General features: G+C 47.8%; 1 protein-coding gene across 10 annotated transcripts in view; it reads left to right on the top strand.

Moving 5' to 3' along the window:
* The window catches only part of Erc1 (ELKS/RAB6-interacting/CAST family member 1), a 332548-nt gene extending 314211 nt beyond the window's left edge, over positions 1-18337 (top strand). For 8 of the 10 annotated variants that reach the window (XR_013050122.1, XR_013050121.1, XM_076567798.1 and 5 more), the window contains one exon: positions 13542-18337. Coding sequence is in view for 6 of the 10 variants with exons in the window: in XM_076567798.1 (XP_076423913.1) it covers positions 13542-13679 (138 nt within the window). In the remaining 4 variants the exon portion in view is untranslated. The remainder of the gene's footprint in view (positions 1-13541) is intronic. The other 2 variants (XR_013050124.1, XR_013050123.1) reach the window with 1 other exon arrangement.
* Positions 18338-18544: the final 207 nt, after the last annotated feature.

Genomic DNA, 18544 nt, shown 5'->3' with positions numbered 1-18544 from the left:
CTTCCTCACAAGTCATGGGGCCTGACTTCATGTAATTGTTATTGCCATGGTCCACACTGGACTCAAGTCCTCAGACACGAACACAAAGCGTTGCAGTTGTGAGACAGCAATACCTTTAGCCCCTGATGCCTCGTTCTCCTTGGTGTTGAAAGGAGCCCCATGAAAGCCCCAGTGGAGGCAGTTATTCGTTTACCATGTCGGAACACCAGTTAGTTTTCAGTTGACCGTGGTAAACAGAAGTCTGCCGTCTCCAATGTCACCTCCCACAGATAAGGCTATCCCAACTAAGGAAGGAAAACATGTATCCAGCTGAAGCTGTGCAAGCCATACCAACACAGCCCTTTTTGACACTGAGGTCCCAGTGCCTTAGGACCATTTGGAAATGAAAGTTTCTAGGACAGTCATGGTATTTGAAATAAGTTACCATTAGTTCTCATTCAGAGTTTTAGATTTTTTTTTATTTTTTTTATTTATTTATTCTTTACCAAAAATTTGATGGTACTGACCCTCACTGGCACTATCTGGAAATAGAAGTCACTTAAAGTTCTTCAACATAGTGTCTACTGGATGCATGCCTGAGAACATGAAGGTAACAGTGGCTGTGTGTACTGGAGATTCTCAAGGGAAAACTGTTGTACAGTTTCAAATAGAAATATGAGTGAGACCACACCCTTCCCCGTGGAACTCGACCTACCAGGACCAAATCAAAAGAGGGATCCTAATGCATAAGCAGTTTTCAGCCATGCATGCAGACATTGCTGCCATCTCCCACTACACATACCGCCACTCTCCGTAACTCAAAGCCTCCCCCGCCCCAAGTCAGGGACAACACTGACTCAGCCTCCCTGCCTGCTCTAAAAGCCCCAGCTATTTTGAATTACCCAGCCCTCCACACTAGCCACCTTCTTAGGCATTCTAGCTATTGTTGTTGGAACCACTGCCATCGAAGTGCTGAGAGCCTTCTGATTCTGAGTCAGAAAGATGGGACGAGGCCATGCTCGCTGTCATACTCCCAACACGGAGAGTTAGGACAGGATAGCAATGGTCATTGGGTTCCACAGCATTGTATACCACCAGCAGTCTATTAGCTTCCTCCAGCTAAAAAACACCATATAGGGGGCTGTGGGAGTTTGAATATCATTGGCCTCCATAAGCTCACAAGGAGTGGCACTATTAGGAGGTGTGGCTTTGTTGGAGAAAGTGTTTCACTGTGGGGGTGGCCTTTGAGGTATCATATATGCCCAAGCCATGCCCTGTGCCTCAGTCTATTTCCTGTTGCCTTCTGATCAAGATGTAGCCAGCACTATGTCTGCCTACAACGCCTCTGTGCTCCCCACCATGGTGATAATGGGCTGAACCTCTGAAACTGTAAGTGAGCCATCCCAATTAAATGTTTTCCTTATAAGGGTTGCTGTGGTCTTGGTGTCTCTTCACAGCAATAGAAACCCAAACTGAGACAGGGGCTCACATAGAAATGTATCCCCTCCTCATTCCGGAGGCTGGAAATCTAAGATCAAGATGTTGGATCCTTGGTTCTCTGGTGGCAGACTTCTCACTGTGTCCTCACACGATCTAGTCTCTGTACCTGCACATCCCTGCTTCCTGCATGTCTCCAAACTATTACTACTTACAGTACCAGTCGTGAGGTTAGGGCCTATACTAAAGGTCTGATTTTAGTACAATCACCCTTTAAAGATCCTATCTCCAAATACAGCCATATCCCCAGGTTCTGGGGATTAAGGCTTCAACTTGTAAATTTTAGCTGGACACAGCTCAGTCCATGAAAGCTTCATGCGGACTATTTCAGAGCTGAAGCTGATTGCTGGTGGGCCACTGTTTCAAGGTTTTGATTTAGCTGATTTCCATACCAGCTATGGAAAATGGATTCCTAATAAGCCTTGGGTTTTTACTCGCCCAAAGATAAGGGGTGCTGCAGAACTTCTATCCATGAGTGACACAGGACTCCCTCAAGGGACACAGGGCTTCCACCCAGAGAGCCGTGTGAGGAGCACTTTCTATTATTACAGGGCCTTTCTGGAAGAGCTGTTGTGGTCACAAAGCCACAACAATGTCACTAACGAATGAAATCAGGACCATTGTGAGGGATACAGTGCTGGTACTCTTCTACACCGCACAAAAGCTGTCCTACTGCTCTGCCCTCCCTTTGACACAAAAGGATGCTAGGCACAAAAGAAAATGCTGAACCTAGCTAGCATGTGCTCACTGGCTAGAAGGGACCTTTAAGTTCAGCCCTAAAGCTCAGGCTCTGGTGGATAAGATTTTTCATGGGGTCCTTCTTAGTGAGAAATAATGGTTTTAATGTTATCAGCCTGAGTCTTTTTAAATCAAACTGTGAGCCAGATATCAGGCAGATCTTATTTCCACCTTGGCCAAAAAAAAAAAAAAAAAAAAAAAAAAAAAAACATGTGATGTGATGGTAGCTTTAAGCTAGTGTGATGAACCGGGCATGGTGCCCACTCCAGTGATCCTAGCAAAACCAGGTCAGTCTTGTCATCATAGGCCACACGTGATGTTAACATGTCACTGTTCTCCAGACTCTCTGACTTCGTGCTATGTGATACATCTAAAGTCTATGGGAAATCGCTCTGCATTTGCTAGGCTGAAACAGAACCAAGTCTGATCAGCATTCACTCCTAAAGGAGAGTGTTCCACAGCTGAAACTCAGAGTGCAACAAGCAGAAGGAAGGGATCTTGGGAAGAGAAGGTGTGGCGTCTCCGGCCCCTGCTGATGAGACCCAGAGCAGGTGCCGTGGAGTTCTCAGGAACTGAAACTTCCAGCTAGAAGTAGCTTGCAGCTTCCCGCTGGGTATGGTTGTTTGCTAAGGCAAACCAGGGATAGGCTCTGCTTAGTCAGACATGAAGTCTGGAAGGAATTTGAAGAGCACCTATCTCAAAACAGCTGAAGCCAAAGAGGTGAACTGGCTCCTCCAAGGTGGGGAAGCTAAGTGGCAGGCGAGGCTTCTGTTTCAGGCACTGGCCCACGGTTGCTCCTTGCAGCCTGAGGATAAATTCTCAGCGTGTCAGCTCCAGCTGAGTGTGTCTCAGGATAGCGGATGAAGTGTGCCACCCAAGCCTGGAGGAAGGGGTAGTGACCAGTGAGAGTATTGGAGTGCTCACCTAACCTCTTGCAGGGCTGTAACTCTGCCACCTTCACTTGTTCCCTATAGGACTGCTTAAGTCCTGTTGAGTGTCGTGCAGCCGGCGGCAGTGGCCTCTCAGACCTTGGGGGTAATTGCACAGGGCCACGGGGAGCCTTCTCTGGGCTCTGGTTTATTGGGGTTGGCCTTCTCAGGTCATATGCAGAAGAATGATTCCAGGTTTCTCGGTCTGGCCCTGGAGTGGCTCTAGCTCAATTGTTTCTTTACTTCTCTTGAAGGCTGAGCCCACATTCTGTTTCTGCTCCCTAGAAGGAGAAGGTGGGAGGAAAGATCTGTCTGTTCTCCAAGTGCTTGCCTTGTGTTCTCCATTTAGGCCAAAGACCTGTTGGAGGTCTGAATGCCGTGGTTTTGCTATACTTCTTGGGGAGCTGCGCTCATCGAATGGAGAACCTTAAATATTCATTGAGCCAGATTAGGCTGGAAATATCCCTAGAGTCTCTCTGTCCTACCCTTCTTGACCTGTGTAATTACTGACTGCAAAAGCCTGAGATGCAAGAGGTTGTGGGAACATTTTTCTTTCAGCCGTAAGCTTCCTTAAGGAGCTTTCAAATCATATCCCATACTTCCCTTCAGCATGCTAAATTTATTAACATGCAACCCTGCCCCCATCCACCTCCATGCCAAGCAAATCAGACACGGCATTCCATATCACAGTGGGTGCTGCTTGTGTCTCACCACTGTGCATGGTCATCCATGAACTGTGTACCAGGTTAACCCAGAGACCACTTGGATGAGCCCACCTGACCCCAGAGTCTGCTTATTAATAGACCCCTTCCATGGTTCTATGTTACTGGACCAGGAGTGTGTACCCCACTAAAGGATCATCCTGTCACTTCCTGCAGGAGTGACCAATCAGATATACATCAGGTTTGCACTACATTCAAGAGAAAATCCAGCGAGATGACCACAGGAGCCCCTTCAGTCTCTGCCCATCACTGACACTGATGTGGGATACCGCATGTTGGAAGAGCTGTCCTAGGAGCGGGCGTGTTGTGCACAAGCCACAGTGGCTGCAGGGTTCCCTTCTCTCTTCCCACGTGGCCAGAGAGCTGAGCGGGCGTCATGCTGCTTCTGCACTTCAGTCTAGCTGCAGCAAGGCCTTATCCTACCACCCGACAGCTTCGGCATTAGATTTCCTAATCCATTGTTTGGTTTGTGTCGGGGGAAGGGTTGTGTCTTTTCCATCCTTCCCTTTTGACACTCTTCATCTGAGAGCCAAACCAAACACATGGGCCTGGCCAGCCACCCTGCCTGGGTCTGTGCTTCCCAGAATATTGCTGTTGTGATAGATCCCTTCAGCAAGAGGGAGGTTTTCTTTCAGTTTGATAATAGTGGGCAAGCTCGGTTCATTTCAGTTAGCAGATGAGTGAAGATAATGTGAGGTGCTGTCAAATCAACTTAGAAACAAGACTTTGAGAATTCTTGATAGTTGGAAATGTTTGTTTAGACCATGCCACTGCAAGCCCATATAAAGTAGAACCCAGGCTGGGTAGGTAACATGTCCTTGTGACCACCTACCCCCTGCCTCAGGACTATGCCTCTGTAAGCCACCATAGCTAACTGGCTTATTGTTTGAAGGTTTCTAAGGACGTTTCTCCATGGGAAGTGATTCCCATTCTCTTGGCTCTTCAAACTCAGTGCATAGGGCACCAACCAAAGCAATGTAAATGTCCCGTTGAGTTTCTTCTGTCCCACTTTTTTAAACTTTTTATTTATTCTTTGTGGCTTTTACATCATGCATCTTGATCCCATTCATCTCCCTGTCCCTTCATATCCACCCTCTGCCCTTGCCAAACCCTCCCAAAAAAATAAAATTTAAGAGATGAAAAAAAGAAAGAAAAATCTCATTGTGGAAGCTGGTGTGACACAGTGAGTCACACAGTGTACTCTTTAGTCCATACATCTTCACTTGCAAATGTTCATTGCAAGGAGTCATTGGTCTGGTTTCTGCTATGATACTGGGCCCTCACTGGGACTTTTCTTGGATATCCTGTTGTTGTCCTGTGTTGTAGAGATCCTGCAACTTTGGATCTGCAGGACCAGCCCCTTTACATGCTCCAGCAGATCATAGATGGGGTGCATGTTGAGCTGGGCCAACTCCTGGTTCTGGGCCTAAGAGGTTGCTGAGTTGACCAGCGACCAGCTGTCCCCCGTCCATCCTCACCGCCAGATTGAACTGCAGCATTGCCTCTGCTAGTTCACCCTAGGCAGCAAGGGGCGGGGCCAGTTCTGCTTTAGGCCCTCAGGGTCGGCTCTCCCACACCTGCACCACCAGGGCCAGCTCTTCTGTGTTGCCAGGCAAGGTGCAGAGATCACTCTCCTGGGTACTACAGCTGATGAGGGCCAGGGACAGCTCTCCCGCTCTCAGGAGGTCTGGGCCAGATCGCTCCTGCTGTTCCCACTTTTGTCTTTCATAGTCATGGGTGTTGCTAGGTTCCTCCTGTCCCTTTATCTCTACTCACTCAGAGCAGGTATTTCACTCTACCAAGGCATAGCCTCTCAGGAGAGACAAACCTGGGGGGGTGTTAGGGGCACGTTATCACAGAGGAGATACAAATTAGCTCATCTCGGGACAAATGTCCTAGACAGGAAAGCAGTTACATTTTAAATGTGTCTGTATATAAGTCGGTTAGAGATTGAAACATTAGTATCTTAGCAGCACTTGCAAGTAGAGTGCACATGCATTTAGAAACTGTAGGTCTGGCTTCTAACCCTAGACTGTGGGTGGTGCCTGCAGTTCCTGAGGTGAGCACCCTTCCCTACACCTCTTCGGGTCTGGGTCTTACCTGTAAGGTAGAGACTAGAACTGACGGTCCTCCTGCTCCCTCCAGGCTGTGAGTTGAAAGTTCGGAATTGCTCCACTTTGAATCTAACATAAGCAGCCTAGTATTTCCGTGATTAGACGTTTGCCTGGCTGGGGATGGGGGTGGGCAGGACAGGGAAGGAGGCAGAGAAGGAAGATCGAGAGTGTAAGGCCAACCTGGGCTGTACAGCTGCCTCCTTGATGTTTGATTTCACTCAGGACTAGGGACTGCTGCTCCCAGCTGCTGTGTTTTCAGTGCTGGGGCAGAGGAGTCCCTTGTTTGGTTTTAGGTTCGGCTTGGAGGAGGGAGAACCTTTGACTGTAACCCAGCGCCTTGGGCATGCTAGACAAGTCCCCTGTCATTGAGCCACGGCCCCAGCCCTTAATTAATTTCCAACCTTTGAAAAGTAATGGTAAAAGTAATGGTAATTAACATTGAAAAGCCCGGTTACACTAAGGCATATTGCTAGCATTCATCCAGTACATGATTAACAAATACTTACTATGTTCCAGGAATAACATATTGGAGTAATAGTGGGATTGCATGATTTTTATGCTTCAAAGCATAAAGTCCTCTGCTGTTTAAGGAAAGGCAGAAGATCCTTCATATCAGTGCATAAACTTACAGTTTCTGGGGAGAGAGTATCATTTTTAACCTGTTGAGAACCTGTAAAAGTCTTCAGGATCAAGCTCTAGCTTTCCTTGGCACCAATGCTACTAAATTCTGCAGTGTGAAAACAGTGACCAGATGCCTATAGGAAATGGCTTCCTGAATGAGAAATTACTATGCTCTCAGATCCCTCCAATCCCACAAGCTTTATAGTCTGTTCAGAATTGTAAAGTAGCAAAATACATTGCAGTTTATTCCATATGTTTGAAAAATTGAAACTGGAAAGTTCATTTTGTGTCTCCATAACTCCTAAGCAGCTGCTGGTTTGGATTATGAGGCTATAGGACAAGTCCAGCCAAGACAGGGCCGTTTCTATGTGACCCATCACTTCCAGGGCACCACGCTCATCGGTTTTACAGCTCAGACTTCAAAGCCTGTGTCCTGAGATCTATTGTTAAAAAAAAAACAAACAAAAACAAAAAGCTCAAGTTTTTGTCTGCTTAAACTAAACTAAGCATTTCTGTGTAATCTTGTGCCTGTCACCCAACCATCTGGAAAAGGGACTTAACTGAGTCATCCAGCTATTTACTGACAGTTATCTGGAGACCTCTCTAAGCCTGCCTTTCTAATGCCTATCAGAAAACCTCTTTTACCTCCCAGCAGTTTACTTTGACGTGGAGCCAAGTCTACAGAATACTCACTTTTTTTTCTACTTAAGAATTCCTAACATTTGGGTCTCTGGTGGCTCCCTGTTGTGTTGTGTCTTGTCTTGTGTGTGGAGAGACATATGGGTCCTGTTCTTAGGTCATAGCATGTACTGAGCAGATGTTTTGGGCAGTGGTCCCAAGGCAGCCAGTTCACTGCAGGCCGCTCTCTCGCTCTGTGCATCCCACTTCTATTTCTTGTTATTGTACCATCTGTGTTGGCTGTCCTCTATTACTCAGCACTGAACGCAGGAAGAGGCTGGCCAGCTCTTTGGCCAACCCTTCCCAACACTACCTGTTGGTGGAAAGTTGTAGAACTCCATCTCTGCTCCATTTATTTGCCTCTTGTCTATGGCTTCACAGCAGCTCTGGGGTAGAGACCAAGGCACCGTGGCCACTGGCTTCACATGCAGACTGCACACCACCTTGAGTGCTCCCTGTGCAGTCGCTGCTACGTTTGTGGCACGTGGCTCAGGTCCCTTTAGAATCCCCTCACTACCTTGAGGTCAAGAGTGGGTGGGAAAGCTAGACAAGTCTTGCCAGTGGTCACCTTCACGTCCTGTGCTTTCCTGCACTCCCATCTTTTGGGAACACTGAGCAGAATGGGTACAACCAACACAGGCCATGTCAGGGGGTCCATGTGATTTTGATTTCTTTGTTGTGTTTCTGTGGAACTGGAACCCAGGGCCTTCCATGAAGCAAGTAGTGTGCTACTGAGTCACACCTTACCTCAAAGGGCAGAGCTCTGAAAGGTCCTCAGAGGTGCAGCTAGGTGGAAGAGCATTTACCCATTGCACAAGGGCCTGGACTCAGCCCCGGCAGCAGAGAAAGAAAAGAAAATGTCTTCAGAAAGAATTAGTATCTGTTCCTGCAGTTTCGCTCCCTGGCCCTTCTTAGATTGTCTGCTATTTGCAGGTGTTTTGCTAGGCAGCTTCATGTATAAAACAGAATTCCTCCAGGAGTTTACAGAAGAATTGAGTTAGCATGAAGCCTTCCTTAAAACAAGACAGAACAAATCCTACAGCAGTGTTCCCAGGTCATAGATGTGGAGAGGATTGTTGTATACAGGAACATCAACAATGAACACTCACAATAGTGAAAACTAAAAAGCAACACATTTTATTTTATTTTATTTTATTATTTATTTATTTTGGTTGTTCAAGACAGAGTTTCTCTGTGTAGCTTTGCGCCTGTCCTGGATCTCACTCTGTAGCCCAGGCTGGCCTCAAACTCACAGAGATCCGCCTGCCTCTGCCTCCCGAGTGCTGGGATTAAAGGCATGCACTGCCACCACCCGGCGCAACACATTTTATAATACTAGTAGTTTGTTCAAATATGCTCAGAAGTAATGAAAGGGGGAAAAGAAAAGAGGTGTGTGTTGAATATATTAAGACACTAAAGCACTTAGAATAATTTTTGTCCAAAAAACTGTATAAGTTAGTTATGTGGTTATTATCCCTTTTTATACTTTTTTTTTTTTTTTGAGAGACAGGGTCTCAAACTAGAGTCTCCCAAGTACTAGTGTATCCTCCCAAACGCAATTTGACTCTTGTTAAAGCTTGAAGGTAGACAAGATTGCCCAAGAGAGGGTCTAAGAGGAAGGTAGGGGCCCAGGAGGGAAGCATAGTACTACATCACTGGTTGCCTAGAACTCAGGGACCCCAACAGCAGCACAGTGATGGATCACTTGTCCAGTACACAGGGCCGGGAGGGTAGCACAGTGCTGGGGCATTGCCTAGCACACACCAAGCACTGGGCTCCATCTCCAGCATCACACGCAGAACAGAAAAATGGCACATAGACAGAGGAGAGAAATGTGGGATAGGAAAAAAAGAAAGCCAGAGGCTGTGTCCTGTTGAACTTGAGGGCAGAGACTTTTGAAGGAGGTGTCATCGGTATCTGATAGAGAATGTGCAGCTGGGGAGTCTGGGGGAGTCTGGTGGTGGTAGTTTTCTTGTATTTTAGGTTTTGAAATATGATACGTATACAGAAAACCTAAGTACACAGCTACATGAGTATTGACATACCCTTAGATAACCCTGACCAAGAAGAAGTACCATAGCAACACCTGAGAAACCTTTGTCACACCTCACTAGTATACCCCGTCCTCTGTAAGTCAGCTGACGACAGATCATGCTTCTTTTTTCTTCTGTTTTTATACCCAGAGTCACCAATGTGGATTCCTTAGTATTTCATTTCTTTCATTCTACATATGTTATGAAATGCACCAATTTTTTTATGCATCCAACCTACCCTCATTGGATTCCATTGTATATATACCACAAAAAACAATTGTTCTTGAAAGAGGGACTCGGACTGAACCTGGAACTCACCAATTTGTCTAGTCCAGCTGGCCAGCAATTCCAGGGGTCCTCCTTTTTTTTTTTTTTTTTTGCCTCCCCAGCACTGGGATTACACACACGCACACACACACACACACACACACACACACACACACACACACACACACGCATGCACTACCAAACCTGGCTTTTCACATGGGTGCTGGAAATGAAACTCAGGCCCTCAGGTTTGCTTGCTAAGCACTTTGCAAACAGCCATCTCCTCACCCTTTTTCGTCCGTTATTAATCATTCGGTTGCCAACAGCGTGGCCAGTAGAGATTATGTCCCCACTCTTGTCTGTCTTCTGGTGAATGTGCGTGTACATGAAGGTTTAGTCATTGGGCCATAGGATACACACATGCTCAAGTTCAATGAATGCTACCAAATCCTCCCAGAGCAGCCCTGCCTCTTTGCAATTACACTGTACAGGAGTGTGGAGGAGTCACGTGGTTCCACATCCTTGGCAGCATGTGATGTTATCTGACTTTTAAATCTGTACCCATTGTGATGGATACTTAGTGGTTTCCTATGGTTTTTTACTCTTGTTTCTCTGATGATTAACAAGGATAAATACATTGGTATGTGTTTCCTAGCCTTTCCAATATGCAGTTGATCCTCCACACCCTTGGGTTATACATCCCTCAAATTCAACAAACAATCACAGTTTTAAAATACTTGGGAAAATATTCCAGAAAGTTCTAAAAATCAGAACTTGAAGTTTCCATGCATTGAGCACTCTGAGAGTCCACCAGAATAAAGCTCTCCCCTGCTGTCCCCACCCACGATTCTCTGTTCTAAGTGTCTCTCCATCACCCGTCATCTGAGCACTGTTCACCTCCAGTGTCAGCTCTGTACAGTACTTAGGCTATGATGGTTGATGGGGGAACGGCTTTCTGTACACTGCGAATATGTGTTGCTCTGATTGGTTGATAAAGCCGTTTGGCCTATGGCAAGGCAGCTTAGAGGCGGGCGGGAAATTCAAAGAGAGAGACAGGAAGAAGGCTGGGAGAGCCACCAGCAAGCCGCCAAAGGAGCAACATGTAATGGGACGCAGGTAAAGCCACGGAACATGTGGCGGCATATAGATTAACAGGAACAGGCTGGGTTTAAGTGTAAGAGCTAGTCAGTAGTTAGCCTAAGCTAATGGCCAAGCAGTTTTAATTAACATGAGCTTCTGAGTGATTATTTTATAAGTGGGCTGCGGGACTGCCAGCTACAGATGGTTGTGTCTGGACGTGTTTTCCCTCATCACTCTCTAAATAATACAGTATAACAACTGGTTTTTTGAGACAGGGTTTTTCTGTGTAGCTTTGGAGCCTGGCCTCGAACTCACAGAGATCCGCCTGCCTCTGCTTCCCGAGTACTGGGATTAAAGGCGTGCACCACCACCGCCCGGCATAATACAGTATAACAACTGGTTACTTCACGTTTATGCGGCATTCAGTATTATGAATACTCTAGGAGAAGGTATGTAGGTTATATGCAAGTACATCATTTTATCTCATTTTTTATAAAAATGAAGATTTTGTTGTCCACAAGGTGTCCTGGAATCTGCAGGACCTTCCTGCAGACATAGGCACTGAATGACAATTGGAGTCTTTTGTAAAGTACTATTCTAGTTCCTTGGCCTTGTGAGTTTGTTGTTTTCCTGCTGTTGTTAGTGGTGGTGTTACTGTTGTTGTTACCGATTTGTAGTTCTTTATTTATTACACTATTAATCCCCGTCCATTTTATACATGCACTGCAGACATCTCCCATCTGCCAGCTGCTTTTTCTTTCTCCTAATGGTGTTTGAAGAGAAAGAGGTGCTTAGTTTTGTTTTTGTGGGGATTTCTTTGTTTTTGTTTTATTTGAGTTTTCTTGTTTGCTTATTAATTTGCTTTTTGTTCATTTTTTTGTTGGTTGGTTTTGAGGGGCAGACGGGGTGTTTGCTTGTTTTTGTTTAAGTTTTGGGACATAAGGCCTCACAAGGCCTAGGCTGGCTTTCACCGTAATATGTAGCTGAGGATGACTTTCAACTCTTGATTTTCCTGCCTGCCTCCTGAGTGCTAGAATTACAGGCCTAGAGCAACACATCTGGCCTTTAGTTTGAATATAAATTAACTGGTTTTTCAGGTCTTTTTTTTTTCTTTTTTTTTTTCATGGTGAATGTTCTTTTGTGTTCTGCCTAAGAAATCTTTGCATTGTAGCTCTGGTAGTATGTATGCTGAAATTGGAAGGGTACAGAGAAGGTCAGCATGGCGTTTGAACAGTGTCTCTTTTAACCTTTGTGTGTAGTGCAGGGGACTTGTTGTGTTTGTAAATTTGGTTGTTTGCTTGGTTTTTTTGAAACAGGTTTTCTCTGTGTAGGCCAAGCTGTCTTCACACATGCAATCCTCCTGCCTCAGCCTGAGTACTGAGTTCATAGGCAGGTGGCATTGTGACGAGCCCTCCTGTTTTCTGTTTTTCATGTTTTCCATTCAGACATAAATTTACTATCCATCAGGAACTGATTTTGTGTATGATTGAGATATGGTTATAAGTTTTCTCTCATGTAGCCCTATAGATCATAAAATCCAACCTTTCCCTACCATACAGATGATACCTTTTGCCATAAACCAAGTGATCATGTTTGTATAGGTTTTTTTTTTTCTGAATTTTCTTACATTCATAGCTGCCTAAGGTTTTATTGGGGTTGCATTGAACCTATGAGTTAGATTGAGCAGAATTAATACCGTCTAGAGTCTCCGCTCCTTGTTCATGTTATATCCTTCCATTTAAGACACTTTTCACTTTTGTAAATAACATTGTGTAGTTTTTAGGTAGAGATTTCACTAACCTTTCAAGAAAGCTTGTTAGGTGAGGAAGCGGTCATGTTATTGCTGTTTATTAGGGATGACCCGAGAGACAGTGTACTAGAGAGTGCACTTTTAAAGTTTGATGGTAAAAACTGCAACCAGCTTAAGAAAGACCATTTCAGGATCTTTTCAGGATAGGAAAGGTCCTTGGATCAGGGTGAAGAGAACTTGGAAACACTGTTGATTGAAGGAAGGGATGTGCAGGGGTTGCCCGGAGGCTACAGGAAGGAGTGAAGAGCACTGGGGGGCATTTTTTGAGGCAGGACATTTTGTATATGGTGTCACCTTAGTAACAGGGACAGCTTCCCAGCTGGTAAACAGGACCACACCATCGTGGGCACTGTGTCCTTGCTTCCAAGCACCAGACTCTACATGGAGAATGTTTGAAGCAGTCAGATTTGCTGCTTTCATGCAATCCAGTCTGCATTTGGAAATCTTGATTGGTTTTAGCAGAGTAGACACTTCCTTGTTTTCTCTATTGGAGATAATGCCTCTGTATCCATTTCCCATTTGTCCCTCCTTGGGTGTCTGAGTTAGATTAAGGTTTAGTAGAAGCCGCCCTTCCACAAAATCTTTGTTAAGAGCCACAGTCTCACTCACATGCAGAGAGAGAGAGAGAGAGAGAGAGAGAGAGAGAACACTAAGGTCTCACTCACATGAATGCACTACACATACAACACACTTGACCTCCAATGATCCTCCAGCCTCAGCATCCCAAGGAGCTGGAACCCCAAGCATGCCTCACCACCCCAGCTCTTCCATAAAAACTTGCAGTAGCCAAGTGACTGGAAGAACATTTTTTGAATATGAGGGAAGTAAGGTGCTAAGATGAGGAACTTCAAGCTCAAGTTACAGAAGGGTCTGACTCGTGGGAACAAACCTGTCTTGTAGGCAGCAAGAACTGTGCTATGGACCTGACTTCTCTGGGCCTTGTTTTCATGAGGAGAGTCTAGAAGTGTGTGCGTTTGATCATTATTTTGATGGGGGAGGTCAGCTCTGTCCGTCTGTCTTTCCTGATGGATCCCTGCTCGCACACCTGACCCCAGCTCTCCTTTCCCTTTCAGCTTCAGAGTGAGCTGGAGAAGGTTGAAGGGGACAGTGCCGAGCTCCAGGAGTTTGCCAACACCATTCTCCAGCAGATAGCCGATCACTGCCCGGACATCCTTGAGCAAGTTGTCAATGCCCTGGAAGAGTCCTCCTGAGGTGCTCCAAGCAAGGTGACCAAGGAGCCGCCCCACACCAGACCCTGCCAGCTGGCCCTGCAAATCCGGCCATCTGTGTCTGTCATCCTCTGCCCGCTGCTCTGAATGTTGTCTCTGCACAGATCTCCTTGGTCTCCAGGAAGAACTGCCCTGTCGTCAGCAGAGCTGGGGAGGCCAGGAACAGGAAGCCGGAGCCTGGTGGCCTCATCTAGAGTCTGTTCAGAGTGCTTGGTGCTGAAGCATGAGAGTGAGTGCTCGCTCCGCAGACGGTAGAGAAGGAGGGAGCGGGTGGCCCGGGACAGAGAGAAGAGCACTCCCCCGCCTGCCCTGCCCCCATGTCTGCCCTTCTGGCCTGCTGTCATGAGCATCGCAGAGGCAGGCCGCGGGCAGCTTAGCTCTGGCCCAGCTGGGAATCCTGGCCTGTCCCACCTGCACTGCTCTCGGCTGACAGGAAGCTGATGGGCACAGTGCTCACCCTGCTCACTCCTGTCGAAGACCTTTGACCTTCCCACCCTTCACTGTTGGCTTAAATGGCTGACCTGAAGAGAAGAGGGCTTAACAGGAAGGGCCTGTTGTCACTGCTTGCAGCCTTGCTCCTCCAGAAGATGTCCCGTAGGGCCATGCTGATTCCTCCTGATCATCACCCACGATGCTGTCTGCTCCCTCCACCTTGCCCCAAGCTACTGTAGGACAGGGCTTCCTAGAGTATGTGGTCCATGGCCCACCCTCTCAACTCTACCCTTAAGGTGCATCCTCAGAGTCACAGCCTCGAGCGCTGCCTAGAAACTTCCTTTGGCACAACTGAGTTTGTCTTATCTCATACACATTCCTCCCTCTATTCATTCATTCATTCAAAAAATATTATGAAATGCTCACTGTGTGCACATCAGTGTGTGAAGCACCCATCTTTGGAAAAGCCTCTGATAGGGAGAGGTGTGGGGATCCTGTGAGACGTGCTCAGTTAGTTGAATCATGGCGGTGAAAGCATGCCTTCTCCCCTCCATCTTCCTAGAGGTGGCCTTCTCAGACCAGCATTCTCTGTTTCCCACTGTAGAGGCGTCAGTGGGCTTGGGTGGCTGAGTCACCTCTTGGCCTGCAGGGTCCCATTTGGCAGTTCAGGACCTTTGCTGCTGGTGTTGTTACCCTGACAAGTGTTCTGTGTAGGTGGCTGTACCTGTCCATTTGTGTCAGCTGCCTGCTTAACACGTTCATGCACACCCCAGGGACTCAGCCAGCGCCATGAAACCAGGTGCAGACGACAGCAGTCACAAGGAACCAGGCTCTGAGAAACAGACAGCAGCACACATCTAGTCCTTCAGTCCCTGAAGCAAACACCTCAAAAGAATGTAATGCTGCCTGTAAATCCCCCACAGCCCTCAGCCTAGGACCTCATGAGACTGCCACTACTGCCACACTAACAGTCCCATCCCTGCTCCCCTTCTTCCCTGCCATAAGGTGTTCCCTTGTGGGAGATGCTGAGGTTTGAACGGACTGCCATGAACCTGTCTGAGGTGCTTTCGGAGATTCCGGCTTGGCCAGGAATATGGAGATTAGGCCAGAAATGATCACTGCTGCTCACTTCTCTCAGTTCTTTTCATTGTCCCATCCATAAATCCTGTAGAAGACCCCAGTATTTCAGGACAGGAAAGTCAGAATCTGATTGTATGCCCATAACATAAGGAAGCACCACCCAGTAACAGCTTCACAGGCTATGGTGGAATCCAGAAAGCAGGAGAGTCCGAGTCCACAGGAGCAGCCTGGCCCTGACGCTGGTCAGCTGTTCTCCAACTGCTGTGAGGGATCACCCCAGGCAGGCCTCCCTGGTGTACCCACTGGTGTTTGTCTGCCACTCTTTACCTGCTGCTTTCTCTATCTTTTAAAACTTTTCTCCATCAGGTCCCTGCAGAGAGGCTGCAGGAGCCTTGCGGGACACATGCTTGTTGGGAAGGCAAGTGTGTAGGACAGACATTGATCTGTGCACCACAGCAAAGGGGTCTCCACCCCGGGCGGAGATCCAGTGATTCAAATGGTTCTGGAGACTGTGGAGCTAAAGTTGGACCATAAACATGGCCTTTGTATTAGGCGAAGTTAATAGGTTATCCAGCATTCAGATCTTACTGACTTTACGTCATTCATTGAGCCAATATTTACCAAATACATAGCTGCTTTGCACTAGGACATGTCATCCATGACTGTCTTCATGCACTTCCATGATCCTCCAGACATCTAGCCTGGAGAGTCACTGCAGGTTGGCTAGGATCATCCCCATCACTTCCATTCCATCGTCAAGCCTCATACCTTTTGCACCTAAACACCTCTATTCCAAATGAAGGTCATCATGAAGTAAGAAATGAGGGCTGGAATCCAACCTGGGGCTTCTAGCTAAAGCAGCAGCATCCTTAGTAGGCCTCTGTCCTGGGGCTTCAGTGACTGACTGACTGACTGCTGACATCTGACTGGGACCGACAGGCACTTAAAGGCCATTAAAGATGGAGAAGGCTGAGTGGGCGTCAGCAACCAGCAGTGTGGAGGGCGTCCTGCAGTTCCTGTCAGCCTTTCTTCTCACATCTTCCCAAGCCCTCTGCCTCACCTGGGGGCCTTAGAAGTTCTAGACAAGCAGACGACTGCCACCACCAACAGTGTCGCAGGTCATGCTGTGACTGGTCACGTCCCCTCCATCTGTTTGGCTCACTTTCTCCCTCGGGAGAGAGGACGTCCGCGCAGATGGTCCTCAGTGCTGCTGTCCTGCCCTCCACTGCTGACGCTGGCATGGGTTTGGCATCACGCCCTCCTGTTTGACTGAAGCGCAGGCCCCCTGGCCCCCCTCCAGGTCTTTGAGGAAGGGCCAAAGCAAGGCTGTGCTGCTGCGTAGAAAGTGACACTCACAGGCCGAAGTCCAGCAGACCCACGTCAGCAGGATCCGTAACTCTCAAGCTGTCTCCCGGGCCTCACCTGCCTGCAGAGTCCAGAGCCGGGGCAGAGGAGCAGGAAGGATGAGGCTGCACCACAGGCCTGTTGGGCACCCGCCGTCACTGCCAGTCTTGGAGCTGTTGACCATTCAAAGACATGTTCCCTCCTGTGAACCAAGAGGATGTTCAGGGACGAGGACACGCGTGACCTGGGGATCCTTCTGAACAAAATGGCTGTCTGTATTCTTTTTAAACAGAAACTTTCCAAACTTTTTAGTGTCAAAATTGTAACCAAGTGTCCTGATTATTCCCACTGTGTTTGGCAAGTGCTGTGACCCTATTGTAGGTATTTTTCCTCCTGCCTCTTTTGAGGGAGAAGCGGTTTTAGGGTTGATTTGGAGGAGCGGGTTATCTGTCCCGTCCCGCCCCGCCACCTCTTCGTTTCTCTGCTTGTTTGATATTGTCTGTGTGATCCAGAGAACTGGGGCAGTTACATTGTGTCCATTGTTGAGAATATTCAAATATTAAAAAGTAGTTATAGAACTGAAAAATTAAAGAGCTGTGTTTTTAAAAATGCAAACCCATAAATAATCATGTTAACAAAGGAATTCAAGCTATGGGTGGCCTAGCTCCTCCCCCTCCAGGGTGGTGAGGTGGTAGCCAGGCCAGCCCTTGGGAAACACATGACTACACTTGAGGTGGGTGACTGCCTGGGAACAAGAGACCTGCTCGGTGGAGCAGTGAGAATCCGGGGCTCAAGGACTCTCAGTGTGTCAGGGTTTTCTATACATCCTCAGGACCTCTGGGTAGAGATTGCAACGTTGGTGACCCCAGAACCACCCTTACCCTCACATTGGGTCAAGCCTCGTGTGCCTAGTGCTGTGTGGTAACCTGGGCTTGGGCCTGCCTACCAGGCCACAGGACCTCTTCCTGCCTACTTGGTGCTATTTCATCATGACCATCCAACAGGGCAGCCTGGTCTCCAGAGCCTGTAGGCCGGTGCCATGGATGGCCCTCAGCCTGCAGGCCAGTGCCATGGATGGCCCTCAGAGCCTGCAGGCCGGTGCCATGGATGGCCCTCAGAGCCTGCAGGCCAGTGCCATGGATGGCCCTCAGAGCCTGGCCCTCTCTGGCTTCGGATCCTAGATTCTCCTGTTTGAAGCTTTTTAGACCCAAACCTCCTTAGCTCCAGAGATGCCAGAGCAAGAAAGGAAGTGAGCCAGGCTGAGGCAAGGAGACGCACCCCTATGCCACAGTGAGCACACCAGCCCAGCCCCTCCTCCTGCCACACCAGTATTACATCCATCCTTTAAAGCATCTAGTCCCGCCTGAGGCACATGCCATCCATTGGGCCAGCAGCCCAGTGCAGACCAGAAGCCTGCCTTGCGCAACAGACTGTTCCAGGATGGGGACCTGGGCTTGACTCCTCACCCCTCCTTCAGAAGAGGCGTGTTGCACTTTAGTGGGGAGCCCAGAACACTGGGCACTGGCTTCCTGTAGCTTGAGTCCCTGTAGGGAGCAGTGGTGGCGGCCTGGTGGCTTGTGTGAAGCAGCCGCGGCTGCCGTCTTCCATTGTGCACGTGCGTGCCGTTGTTAGCGTCGAACTGCCGGCCTGATGATGACATTACAAAGACGTTGTGTTCTGTTCAACTTTGCCTTGGTAACTATTGTAAACACTTTGTTTGACGGTTTTTCTTTTTTATTCACGAACTAAATCCATCAGGAAATTATAAACTTATTTAAAAACTGTGTGCTGCAGCCTTCTTTGGTTTCTGCCAGCCTGGTCACGCCCCTGGTTATGGTCTGGAAAGCAGAAGAGCAGCAGTCCTCCGCCATCTCCAGCAGCAGACTAGAACCTGTGTACTCCGGGTTCGGGGAGATCCACAGCAGACGGCCTGCTAAGGCAGGGCGGGACTCAACAGGAGCGTACCCTTAGATTCCCACTCGACTCTGGTC

This window comes from Peromyscus maniculatus, chromosome 3 (assembly GCF_049852395.1).
Source record: "Peromyscus maniculatus bairdii isolate BWxNUB_F1_BW_parent chromosome 3, HU_Pman_BW_mat_3.1, whole genome shotgun sequence".
NCBI classification, from domain to species: domain Eukaryota; kingdom Metazoa; phylum Chordata; class Mammalia; order Rodentia; family Cricetidae; genus Peromyscus; species Peromyscus maniculatus.
This window is presented reverse-complemented; position numbering and strand designations above follow the sequence as displayed.